Raw genomic sequence first — 13,472 nt, forward strand, 5'->3', positions numbered from 1 at the left:
GCTGCTTTAAATATACGCTTCTATTCAGTTTACAAACTATTTCCTGTATTTAAAAAATAGACAATCCAGTGTTTCAGAATTTGGTTTAGAACGTTATCCGATTTATATGGAACATCAACCAAAGAAATAAAAAATATTACCCAAAAGCAAAGTCAGGCGAGCTTAATTAACTACGCACTGTATGATGTGATGTTTGAGAGCTACCATCACAGACCAGTAAATAAAATAATGAAAATAAAGAGTACAGGGTGTCCCGCAATATTTACAACTGATTGCATACATTGTATCATTCTGTACACATGGCAGGATAATAGAAAATAGGGCAGGCCCAAAAAAAGGTATCATCTCCAGCAGGAGCCAGGTCGACGGGCTTAAATTGGTCGGTGGAGAAGATATTTAACAAGGACTCCACAAGTACTGCCATAAAGCAGTCAGCACAGAGAGGTTTGGAAGCAACTCCCGGCATTACAAGCTAACCTATAAAAGGGAGCTTTGGGTCCACTTAATTTTAAAAGGACTACAAATAATGGTGGAAAACGTAAAACACTTTATGAATATCATATTCACAGCACATGGCTATTTTAGAGTATGTGATGTGTTCCCATGTAACGTGTGATAAGAAACAAGCAAAGCCCTAAATGTAAGCTCTTATAGCATGAAGGGAGTTACAGTCCTAAACAGTTTACAGGCCAGAGGTTGCCTAAACCGTGAATAACACTAATCCTCCTATTTTTTAGATTTTTTTTCTCTAAATATTACAGCACACGGTCATGCTAAACTTCCATTTTAATGCTCTATATCCAGTTTCTTTTGGCGGTTTCAAGAAGGTAGGAGACAAAATCTCTTTTATTTGGTGATAGGCTATTCTATTTTATTCATGCCTGATACTCTATTTCTTTACACCATTACACGTTCATCTGTGCAAAATGACTCAGCCCAGCCTGACCGCTGCTCTTCTAAAACCACACAGACGTCTGGGCAACTATTTCTGACCCAAGTATTTGCCTCTTTGTAGGTTTTTTTTTTAAATTTAACATCAACTAAACTGAGCTCTGAAAGGTTAAATACTAAGTTAGAGGACTTAATACCGATCCGAACAAGTATGCCATTTAGAACGACAAATGTCTGGTAGGAATACAATAAATATGTTAACAACTGTGCTAGATTACATAAAAGTGTCCAGCCATTAATCAATTAGCATTATGGAGCATCACCACAATATCAAATGTCTACACTGTAAGGAAATCAGATCCTCCACACAGGATTGCACAGACTGCATGAAATTAATTGGACAATTGGTCCCTCTATTATACTGTATATTTTGTGATTTCCAAATTGTTCTTTTTCTTGTTCTTTACTTTATTTTCTAACAACTTCTATCTGTTGATTGTTGGCTAACCTTTGGAAGCAAACACCCTAAGAATATACTAAGTACTAAGTATATTCGATAAATCCGCACTACTAGCCGCATTAGATCTGTACAATTTAATATTACAATAAAAGAGGAGAAATTTGGATTTTCCTTACTAATTCCATGGTAGCAGACACAAAAGCTCTTTCTCTGGTAGTATTTTCTTTCAAAACACAGTACTACAATAAAAAAAAATGTTGCCCCCAAATAATCTTTCCAATGCCTGTTACTTCTTGTTATCCACTGCATTGGAGAAACAGAGAGGATCAAAGGTAAAAAGCTTACACAATCGCCTGAAAATTCCTCGCAGGATGCCTCCATTTGTCAGGACTCGGGTGATCAGGTCGGGTAGGAGCCCATGCGCGGGGGATACTTGGGGTTCAGTATGTAACCCACAAGCAGAATTCCAGGTAATGCAGTGTATTTTATGTAAATAACAGGACTAGCAAATAAGGGTAATACAGTCAAAGCAAGAAACCGGACGTATGGCAAAATAAATACCGGTAATAAGTCTTTTGACAGGGAGCCCGCTTGGAAGGGCACGGAAAGGCACACAGCCCACTTGGAAGGACACAAAGCAGGGAGTCCGCTTGGAGGGACACAAAGCAGGGAGTCCGCTTGGAGGGACACAAAGCAGGGAACCAGGAACAGTACAGGTGCAGAGCCACAGCAGGTAAGGTCCATAGACTTCAATACAAAGGCCCTGACTGAAGGGCAGGGCAGGTTCATAAAGGCAGGGTAATCCAGGTAACAAGGCCCAGCTGGATATAGACTAGGGCTCAACCCAGGTAACAAGGCACACCTGAGTTCTGAGTGCTCCAGAGGGCGGAGGGTGGCCACTAGTGGTCGCAGATGTAAACACCACAGGTATAAAAAAGCCATGGTTCAGGCAGCGAAAAATTGGTTCCTGACACCATTCTTCCAGAAGGACATTCTGTATGGCTTTGTGAAAAGGAAATACTAGAAATTTCTTCCCTAAACAGCAGTTCTTCCTGATCTTCAGGTTTCTTTAATTCATCTTTAATTGCCATAACTAATTTCACAGTAGAAATAAATGATTATTCAACAGGAGAAAATGAAGTACTCTCTTGAAAATGCCCATTATCAGCAGCTGATCAGGAGTCTCCTTCAAAATTATATTCTTCAGGTTCTGAAAAATTCTCAGGATGAAGGTAGAAGAAAGTTAAGGAAATTGTGGGAAAGATTGAGAAACTGATGGCTAAAAACTCCAGAACTGCTCCAAGGTGGATAAACTTTCAAATTTTCCACCAGTTATGTCACAGATTTCGAAGAACCGGTTTCAGCATGAAGTACACAGTTTCTTCTAATAAGTATCTGGTTAAGTTTTATCACAGGCAAGATGTTATCATTTTCCTTAGTGGACATGATCACAAATGAAAAGGAGCCACAATCACCAGCTCCAACAACAAAACAGGCAATGTACATATAGGAATGTAACAAAGCACTGTCTCTCTGTGAACATCAGATGCTTGGTACAACCCCCAACTATAGGGGAGACAAAAGGAGGAGAGGGGCCAGAAGATTCATCAGTGGATAAGAACCTAGCCCGTAAAGACGTTGTCTTAAGGAGTACACGTGTCCAAGAGAATTGGACTGGCAAGATGCCAGGGCATGTGCACAAATGATAATGAAGTGCTTTGGCACAGAACCTGCCTGTAATCAAGAAAACTTGGCAGCAATGGCCAGCTCTAGTCATAGCTGAGTCTAGGAAAGAAGCATCATCAATGTCGATGTACACAATATCAATTCCTGCGGAGGTAAAGCATTTAAGAAAAGGAGTGGGAACTGGAGCCAAACAGGCTACCATTCCTCCCCTCCTTCCAGATAAACATATCTGTACCTGGTTGGCAATTGTTGCTTGGTTTGCGCCATGCCAACACCTGACTTGACCACCTCAGTTAGCCAGTACAGTTCTTTACTATTAATAGTAAGGGGCCAATATTTTGTTCTACTGGAACTTTGTCAAGCTTTAGAACACAAAAAATCATTGAAAACCTTTGGGCTGAACAATTTTTAGTGGCTAAATTTCAAATTATCTTTCATTTCTGTAATGCAAAACAACCATACTTTTAACCAAAGGATAAACTATGATTTACTATAATGATTTGCCTTTTGCTCGACTGTGAATACTAGCAGTGCCACTATTAACGCCTAAATGTTAACCTAGTCCTCAAACGGTAACAAATGCAGACATGCATTGAAGTCTTCCAGATCTTGAATATGGGTGTTTAGAACAAAGAACAACTATGGTCTATAACTTTAATAGACAGGATCAATAGGACTACACACAAAGTGCTGAAATCCCAGGGCTGTAATGATGTGAAAAGAGAGAAGGCTCTGAAGATCAGATTACTGGGTCTGATCTGATTTTTTTTTATAGACAATAAATCTCGCAGAAGCCATTTGTGAAACCAGCACAACAAAGAAAGGAAAACAATTTCTATAAAGACCCAAAAATATATACACCCTATGTTTATTAATTCCCAAAACAAAATATTTCTTTAAAAAAAATATAAGTGTGTGATTTTTAATTATAAAGTGTTGTAGTCCTGCTTGACTGTGATGGATATATACCAAGGTTATATGGTCTGCAATACGTTACCTGGTACATTCCAACTCCAATATGCTTCGGCTCAATTTTCACAAGCTCAGCTAATGGATCTTGTACACGTCTTGCTATGGAAACTGGAAAACAAAATTGGGAAAACAAATGTGGTTTTTATGCGAAAGGCAATGCTGTATAATTAAGGGAGCTGGTGATTTCCTCATTCAGACTACTACTTAATATAATTCCAGTAATAAGGGGTTCCTTCAAAACAGGCAAACATGTTCTGGGAAACCCCCTGCTTTTAGTGTAAAAAGGTCATATTACAACCAAAGTGTAAAAAAAAAAAAAAGTTATCTATGGCGAGCAGCTATCACAAAGAATATTTCTACTGTGGACAGCTGTATGGATCCTGTGAGGTATTAACCATAATTTAGATTATAGAACACCCAGTAGATTAAGCAATGTAATGATTACCGTATTTTTCGCTCCATAAGACGCAGTTTTTTTCCTCCCAAAGTAGGATGAAAAATCAGCCGCGTCTTATGGAGCGAAGATGCACGCAGGGAGGGAGGGAGGGGGGGGGGCAACGATATACCGTATTTATCGGCGTATAACACGCACTTTTTTAACTAAAATCCGGAGCTTAAACCCTACCTGCGTGTTATACGCCGATAAATCCGGGGTCGCAACTGAGGCAGGCGGCGGCGGCCGCCAGCAGAGGAGTCCTGGATTTCTGCCAGTCAGGGGGGCCCAAGGGGTGCCGAGCGGTTGCTGAAGACAACCGCTCGGCAACTCTCGGGCCCCCCTGCCTGACAGATATACAGGAATCCTTTGCTGGCGGCGGCCGCCACCGCCACCGCCACCGCCGCCTGCCTCAGCGCTTCAACTCCTGTGTTGGAAGCGTTTGTCTCGGGTGCCGGCGCTTTACGCTGGGCGCCGGCATATGACGTCAGACGCCGGCGCTCAGCAGTGAAGCGCCGGCACCCGAGACAAACGCCTCACGCTTCCAACACAGGAGTTTAAGGTAAGTGACCGGGGCGGGGGGGGGGGGTCCTGAGAAGGGGGGGGTTAGGGAGTTAGAGGGGAGATCCTGAGAAGGGGGGGTTAGGGAGTTAGAGGGGAGATCCTGAGAAGGGGGGGTTAGGGAGGGAGGTCTTACTGTGTGTGTCTTACTGTGTGTGTGTGTCTCTCTGTGTGTGTCTTACTGTGTGTGTGTGTCTCTCTGTGTGTGTCTCACTGTGTCTGTGTGTGTCTTACTGTGTCTGTCTTACTGTGTGTGTCTTACTATGTTCATAGCTTATTCAGTTATTGTAATAAATATTTTAGCCCATTTTTTAGCTCAAAATATTTTTTCCTTTTTTTTCTCCTCTAAAATCTAGGTGCGTCTTATCAGCAGGTGCGTCTTATAGAGCGAAAAATACGGTAGGTTAATCAAGGAAACTTATTGGCCATCCTGACACATCTTATCGCAGTTACAGTGATATTTTAAAAAGATAGTTCCCCTTTAGAAATAACACAATTGACGTGTGGCTGTTTTTCTGATATTAACTAATGCCCATCTTGGAAACATCTGGATATGTCATTTTCTAGAAACTAGATGATGTGTTCTACTTCTGAAGCCAATTGCTGCAAAGAGTTTTTAAATATAAAATGCAATAAGCAAGAGGACGTCTAGATTCTCCTGATGGAAATGTATATGTGTAGCTTGAAGAACCAAGTAGCCGTTCCAAAGTGGACTTAATGGGGATAGAAAAAAAAAATAAAATTGTATTTGATTGAGTATCCACATTCCGTCAGCATCCAACTGACTTATACAATACAATAAGCTAACATGAGAAGAACAGAACGCAAGTGGGTAGGTTAACAAATAACGAAACATTTTTCTAAAAAACAAAAAAAATGAAACAATATAACTTATACTTTGAGTTATCTGCTGTATGTACATGTATCATAAAATATATGAAATATATAAAATAAAGGGTTTTTTCTGTAAAGTTTGTATGAGTGTATATTATATCAATATATATTTTTAAAATAATAATGATTTTTGTATATAATACACCTTTATTCTCTGCAGTCCTCCCCATAAGTATTACCAGAACCTTCCAAGTCATTTTGGCAGCAAAAAAAAAATTACACTTTCTGTTTTTTGTATGAATACTTTCAAGAACTTTATTATGTAGCCTACTACCCTTCGGTTCGTAATATTTCAGCGGGCTGTAACCATGGCAGAACATATGAATTGTTCTAAACTTTACCAGATGTAAGATGATGTTAGATTAAGTTATTTAGTGTGTGCTACATGATTTTAGATTAGGGTAAATTAGCATGTTTGGGAGGGATACAGGAATTGCAAACAGGACCAGCCTAATCATGTAAAACTGTTTTAACCCTACAGAGTGGATTTCAGGGTTGGATCGGCATGGTTTAAAATAGGCTAACTGGGTTGGCTAAAAATTAAAAAAGTTTTAATTACAACTCTTGTTTCGAGATCATAAAGGAATACACTTGCAATGTCATTTAGGTCACAATGTTTTTTTTATTCTCCAGAAAGTTGTGAGAACAGATAAAATCCATGTTCTAGCCTGATAGCCCAAATATAGCCCCCTCTATTAAGATCCATCTAGAAGACCTGAACACGCAGTACTACGCCAGATAGACGGATGCCATATCCAGAGACGTTATGAAAATATATGCATCAGGATCTGAATGATTACAGAATTTTAACCAAAATCTAAAATTTGTGGTTCTCCACTTTTTTTTTAAATCTGTGTGACCTTGAATTCAGGCTTTGGGGGGCAAGCTTTGTATTCTTGAACATGTAGAAATAAAACAATAAAAAAAATGTCATCGTCCACACTTAACGCAGCCAAACAGTGGATCAGGGGCAGGGAATGAGATAAATGCACATGAGGGGATCCTGATTAATGGAGGCTGCTATAATGCAGTGAGTTAGTTCACATATTCAACCTTAACTGTGACTTTAATCCACCCAACTAACACAATGAGCTAAAAACTGATAACTGATGTTGGCATTCTCCAATATTTCTTGAATAAGATCTTCCAACTCTTTAATCGAATTAATTTAGGACTCATGCGAATGTGTGTTTGCTCCCTTCCAAGGTTCCAAAGTTCACCGCTTGGTAAGATGGAAATTTCTGAAGTTATTGTTGATTTAGCAGACAGTAATAGTGGCAGTTTGAAGACAGGTTTCTGAGACAGGCCAAAAAACATATGATCCCTGCTTCCTTCTCAATTACTGCCTTTGAATTAAATGCTATTTGAATGTCATTTTTATACCCAATTCACAAAAGCATAATCTCCCTAAAGACAGCAGTTTGCAGATTGTTTGCTTGCTTTGTCTTTTAATGAGAAAGTTTAAAGACTTGAAAATATGTAAGATGTGTATGTATATAGATAGATATATATACACACACACACACACACACACACACACACAGTAAATATACACATATACATATAGACACACAACAGTTTATGATCACCTCTTGTTTTATTCACATGCTTCCTCCTCCCTCTGTCCATTTATTCTTTTTTTTCTTCTCTTTTCCCTGTTTTTGCTCTTTTCTTACGCCCCCTCTCTTTTTTTTTTTTTTATTCCGCCCTGCACACAACACTATTCAGAAGCCCCCAAACAAATCTAGCAACCCCTTCCGCTAAACAAAATATTGTTGTATAAATTGTTTAAAAATGGTCACCATAACAACTAGGGGAGATGTTCCAATTGGCAAAACACTCCATTAGTTGCTATGATATTAATATTACTTTTCAGAGTTTGCACTTTACATACATAACTCCCAAAATGCAAACCGAAAATCCAGCTGCCATCACGTACGTGGCAGGAGCCGCTAAATTTGGTTGGCTTCTAGGAGCCAGACAAAAAAAATTTGGAGCAATATTGTAAGAAGTGCTGCGTAAATTGTTGGTGCTATATAAATAAATAATAAAAATGATAATTTGTGGCCAATCAAATTAAAGTCTAACAAACACAGCCCGTGCTTACAGTTTCCAATACTTACATGACTTTTACATTTGCATGGTCCTTCGGCCAAAAGCTTCTTTACATATGAAATTTACATGTGTATGGCTCTATCTAGGGATATTTCCGTATACCTCGAAATGCTCTATTGCATGAAAATTTCAAAATTCCTGAAGCGCTGATAAACATATATAATTTTTTTTTACTTGGCACTTCAGAGCCGACAAATTACATTTAAAACACAAGGTGGAATTGAGGGTAAATTTACTAGCGGTTTAATACGAACTTAAGGTGAAGAAAAAAAATGGGGATACATATCTGTAGAATGACCTTGAATGGCAAAATGTGCCAGGAAATATAACCATAATGGAAAGAAAAAAAAATATTTTTACCTCCAACCTCTACAGATGCATTTAAGACTACAGGATCCACATACAGTCAGTAAATAAAAACAAAAGTCACAGAATAAAAATGTCAAACAAAATAGAAATCAAATACTGTGGTCTTTTTTTCTGGAAATACAAAAAAATATAATTGGGTCACTCACTTTAACATTCCCATAACCAATAAATGTAAAATCTTTGAACATTAGGATTTTACCAACACTGGATGCCAAAGATTTTATATCAATGCAAAAAAATAAAAACTAATATACACTACCGTTCAAAACTTTGGGGTCACTTAGCTGTTTTCATGGGAAACAAGGGCATTTCCAGTTGTAACATAATTGCAAAAGGGTTTTCGAACGATCAATAAGCCTCCATAACTTGGATTAGTGAACACAATGTGCCATTGGAACACAGGAGTGATGGGAGTGATAAAGGGCCTCTCTACCCCTATGAAAATATTCCATTAAAAATCAGCCGTTTCCAGCTACAATAATCATTTACAACATTAACACCATCTGTGCTGGATTTCTGATCCTTTTCATGTTATTTTAATGGACAAAAATTGCTTTTCCTTCAAAAACAAGGACATTTCTAAGTGACCCAAAACCTTTGCGTGACTCACATATACACACACAAACACGTATACACACACGCGGAAATAAGCCAGCATCAAGTTAGTTTATACTTCTGATAACCAGCCAGGGCAAATATTCAACGTGTTTGGCACTTTTGATCTACGCTGGCTAGCATAATGACGGTATTGTATGAAAGCGTGATGAAAATTCTGCTAAATAAAGAGCACAACGTTTATTTGCTTCACGTATGTAATTAGTGGAAAAAATGAGTTGGCTTCCAAGTGACTCCAAAAGAAACCACCAATCCCGACCTGCCAGTGGTTCCCAAAGTAACTGGAGGATCTTCTATTTTAAGCACATAAACCATGTTTAAACTGAAATTCTGTTGATATTTAAAACTGTAGCTTACTGATCACTTCAAAACCAGAAAGGCACATTGAGCACTGCGCACACTGCGGTCTCCTTCGCCTGCTTCAGGCTCCCGACTAACTAAGAGCTAAGATCTAAAGATAGATATTACGCTGTCAGGACCTTAAACAGATCCAGGACTGTTTGGCCTTTTTTTGTTCCAGGCCGCGGTTGCATGAAAGTGCAGGTCACATACATTTGACAGTTTAGTTTACTAAATTAAGGCATACAATGTTTGCAACTTAAAATAAATCAGAAACTCATCTTTCTGTCCAGACAGGAAGTTGCAATTCACTTCCTGTTCTGGACGTGCATTATTTCATAGGGGGCTACCACCATTTTTTAAATACTATTATTATGTCATAAAAATGTTACCATAAACATGACTTAGAATTTCATATTAACTCTGCGGTACAGTGCCCAAAACTCAAGACTGTCCCATGTGGTTATCTTAGCCCAATCTACTAGACAGACACCATACCACGCTGCCCTGACAAACAGAATAAAAATCTGAGTCTTAATCACCCAGCTGGACACTAACTAATAAAAATATAGAAATGGACTTTATTAGCATTGCCATAACGAATCTTCTCAAGGTGATGTTTGACAGAAACTTGGTTTCATTCCCTCTTTTATACACGGCACCAAATAAGACGGAGTGATATATCTATTTTTTAAATAAAAGAATATGACGTGTATATTTTGTACGAATGTTACTGTGACTGGGGGAAACCTTACCAAAAATAAATTGAAGTTGTGGGTTTTGGGAGCTTTACTGTAAACCAAGAGGCCTGCCATGCTAAAGGGAATATATTTTCTTGATCAAGGCAATTTTTATCTCAATCCGACACCTTAGGATATTTTTATTTAACATGTGCTGGCCGATTTGCGGCTGGATCCCATCAATGGGGACTCAACAAAGGTTGGCTGAGGTAATTTGCTCTCAGACATCTCAACTTTCGCTAGCACATTCGTTGCTAAGGACAAGTTACTAAACAGAACCTACATATGACAAATATTACAGTTCAGTAGCTTAAATAAATCTATACAATGGTGATTACGGATTAATAAAGGTATTGCATATGTATTGGACACCTTTTGTGGATGTGAGCAGCCATTTTAACTTCCTGTTCCCAGGATCTTCAGAATTATTCTTTCCCTGTGGTTACTGCTCTCCCTTCGTGAAAGCGGCTTAGAATGCCTTTATTTTTATCTTTTATTTCTTCTTACAGTCCATACATTCAAAGGGCCTGACAAAATTAGAACCGACGGACTTATACACACCAATACCCTTTGTAAGGGTAGTATGTAGGTAGGGGGCAAGAAGGAGGGTATATGAACACGTTAAATTAAATAAAATGAGCAACAACTCTCGGATTCCTTGAAGTAAAATAGCTCCAGGCTTTTTAAGAAAAATAATAAAATCAAACAATTCCAAGCTGTAAGAAGAATTTATAAATTAATGTAATAGTGCTAACAGCTGTGGAGGTGACAATTATACCATTGAAGATGGACACTGAAAACAAAGGAAGAAATAATATAATAGCATGAAATAATCATCCAGACATTTAGGAAAATAATTTATATTCTGATGAACCCATCGTAAGCAGAAAATAAGTTGAATATGAATATAAGAGTCCAAAAACCAGTCTTCAAACAATGGTAATGTTATCCAGGCTATCGCACCAACGTAAAGCAAGAAACATCCGTATGAGGTAAATTAATAATACATTTAAATGGATTTTTTCCCCAGTACATAAAATATGATCTAAACCGTGAAATGTAATATTGGGTAAAAGTGACAGAATCGCTTTTTTGGTGCATTTCCACTTAAACAAAGTGAACTCACTAGTATGTTACACAAATAAACCTGAGGAGATCTGTCATTTCATTTTTTCCTCCCAAGGTTTAGTCACACAAATACATGTTACACAGTGGCGGCTTTTATATAAACGAGGCACATCTTTATACGATCAAAGAACGAACGACTGGGCATCTAGCGGCACCAGGAATAACGTTGATGCTGCGTTTAGTTTTAAAAGTGTTTACAGGTCACTTAAGTATCACTCTCATCCCATAACGTAGGGTATATATCTACACGGCTCCAAGTACATATATATATAGTAGAACATAACAAAAACCTATAGTTAATCTTTGGACACATTAACCCGAAACACAGTTATTAGTTAGATGTCTCACTGGCCTAGGTGCGGACCCGATAAGAGCAGCTCCTCGCTGATTAAAAGGAGGCCGCAGAGAATAACACAGAAAAGGAGAGGATGAGCTCCCTGAAGGGACTTCACGTTACCAAGTTCTACGGCACCACAACAGAACCGTCCAATAAATCTCATTCACCATAACAGGACTCTTTCACTCGCTTACTTCACACACTGTTATAACTGCTGATTTATACAGAACTATCGTATTCTGTAGAATGGGTAAGCATGCCATAACAAGTAGCAAGTCACATCATTTGGACTTACAGAAACAAAAGGTTTGTAGGAGCCTGCTGGAACATGCTTCCAAACCTTGGGGTATATTACAAGAGGTACAAGTTTGAGGTGGAGTACATCCCAGTGTGAATCCCTGTGTGAATACTGTTTAAAGACAGAGTTCCCAAGCACTTTAAGGGTATATGACCTTTGCTACGTATCCTGTTCATACAATGCCCTATAGCTTCAAAACAAAGCAAACCCCAGAAGGGTATTGCTTTGAAATGTATATATACGTCCTGTACTTGCAAGTGGGTCACAGCACAAAAAAGTTAAGTTCCATCATGTCAGCAAGTAATGTTGTGTCAGCGACATGATTCTCAACCCTGAGATATACAGAGGCAATGTTATCTTCAGCTATATATATATATATATATATATAGTAACAAAGAGCGATATAAAAAATAAATGACTCCCTACAATTACCAGGAGACCCTTTTGAGACAGGTGGTGGGAAGCTGTGATAGTCCTACAGCTTTAAAACTATAGTGGTAGCAAAATCAACTGGATTCGTGCGAAGTGATTGGTGCTGTGTGAACGTTAACAAAACTTTGTTTGAAGATATAAACTCTTTCCAACAGCCAAAGGGGAATAGTGCTCTTTTTACAAAGGATGAACAATTTAGCTGAAGCTGACATTAAAGCCCCACACATGCAATCATCGTGTGGACGTCACAGGGAATTACACTGCCTGATATATCTACCTTTAATTTTTTTTGGCACCATGACAGCTATGGCCTGCGATTTCCTACCTGCGATGTTTAACACCCTGTAGCCTACTTGAATGAACCAACATGTCCCGGGTGCCCACGGGGCACGCAAAGCGCGCTGTAACCGATGGAACGCAACAGCACAAGACAAGGATTTTATTTTATTTTATTTTTAATTTATTCTATGAAAGCTAAAACCCTTAACCGCTGGTCAAAACTGTGCTAATTAACATAGTTTAATATCTTTAAAACTTCATCAAAGTAGTCGCTGGGGTAGATTCCAGCACACTTGCTATCAGTTAGTAAAATGCCAATAGCTTTGCCGAAACTTTTTGTTGTAAATAGATATGCCTGTGCAGAAGTCTTTAGCAAGACTTTGGCTATATGACATGTTCTATACAGACAGCAGAACCTTTGTTTGACACCTGCATGTAACACATTTATAGAAAAAAATATACATATAGGTCAACGCAACGTAAATATTAAATTGTAACTTTGTTTCTAATGTCCTTGGTGAACCGGAGACGAGTTTCCTTCTAGAAAATGTATAAAAAGATAGACATTGGTGCAAAAAAATAAAAGGACATACCTGCACTCCGTAGGTTAGGATCTAAATCCGGCATCTCTTTAGAAGCTTCTGGACTCACGCTATAAATGGAAGCTCCGGCTTCATTAGTGATACTACAAAATAATTACAAAAAACAGTATGTTTTTTCTAAAATGGAAACCTGCATTTTTTTACATTTTTTTTACCAAAACATAACTTTCTTTCCATAAAATAACTTAAATGTATTTTTAATAACATTTACAACATAGTATGATAGCCTCCGTTATGATATAGTAATATACAAATGAAAATTTGAACACAAAGAACAATTCCCAAGGAAGAAGCCGGCATTGTAAACATTACAAAACTATA

The 13,472-nt window shown here is 38.3% G+C and overlaps 1 protein-coding gene across 1 annotated transcript in view; it reads right to left on the bottom strand.

The window, feature by feature from the left end:
- LOC149303152 (S1 RNA-binding domain-containing protein 1-like) overlaps window positions 1-13,472 on the bottom strand; it is a 69,578-nt gene that overhangs the window by 27,602 nt on the left and 28,504 nt on the right. Inside the window, exons 15-16 of the mRNA XM_089481354.1 lie at window positions 13,143-13,234; window positions 4,035-4,117 (exon numbers count right to left, since the gene is read on the bottom strand). Coding sequence (XP_089337480.1) covers window positions 4,035-4,117; window positions 13,143-13,234 — 175 coding nt within the window. The remainder of the gene's footprint in view (window positions 1-4,034; window positions 4,118-13,142; window positions 13,235-13,472) is intronic.

The sequence above is a fragment of the Sceloporus occidentalis genome, unplaced genomic scaffold (assembly GCF_023333645.1).
Source record: "Sceloporus occidentalis isolate IW3139 unplaced genomic scaffold, rSceOcc1.0.p SCAF_15, whole genome shotgun sequence".
NCBI lineage: Eukaryota > Metazoa > Chordata > Lepidosauria > Squamata > Phrynosomatidae > Sceloporus > Sceloporus occidentalis.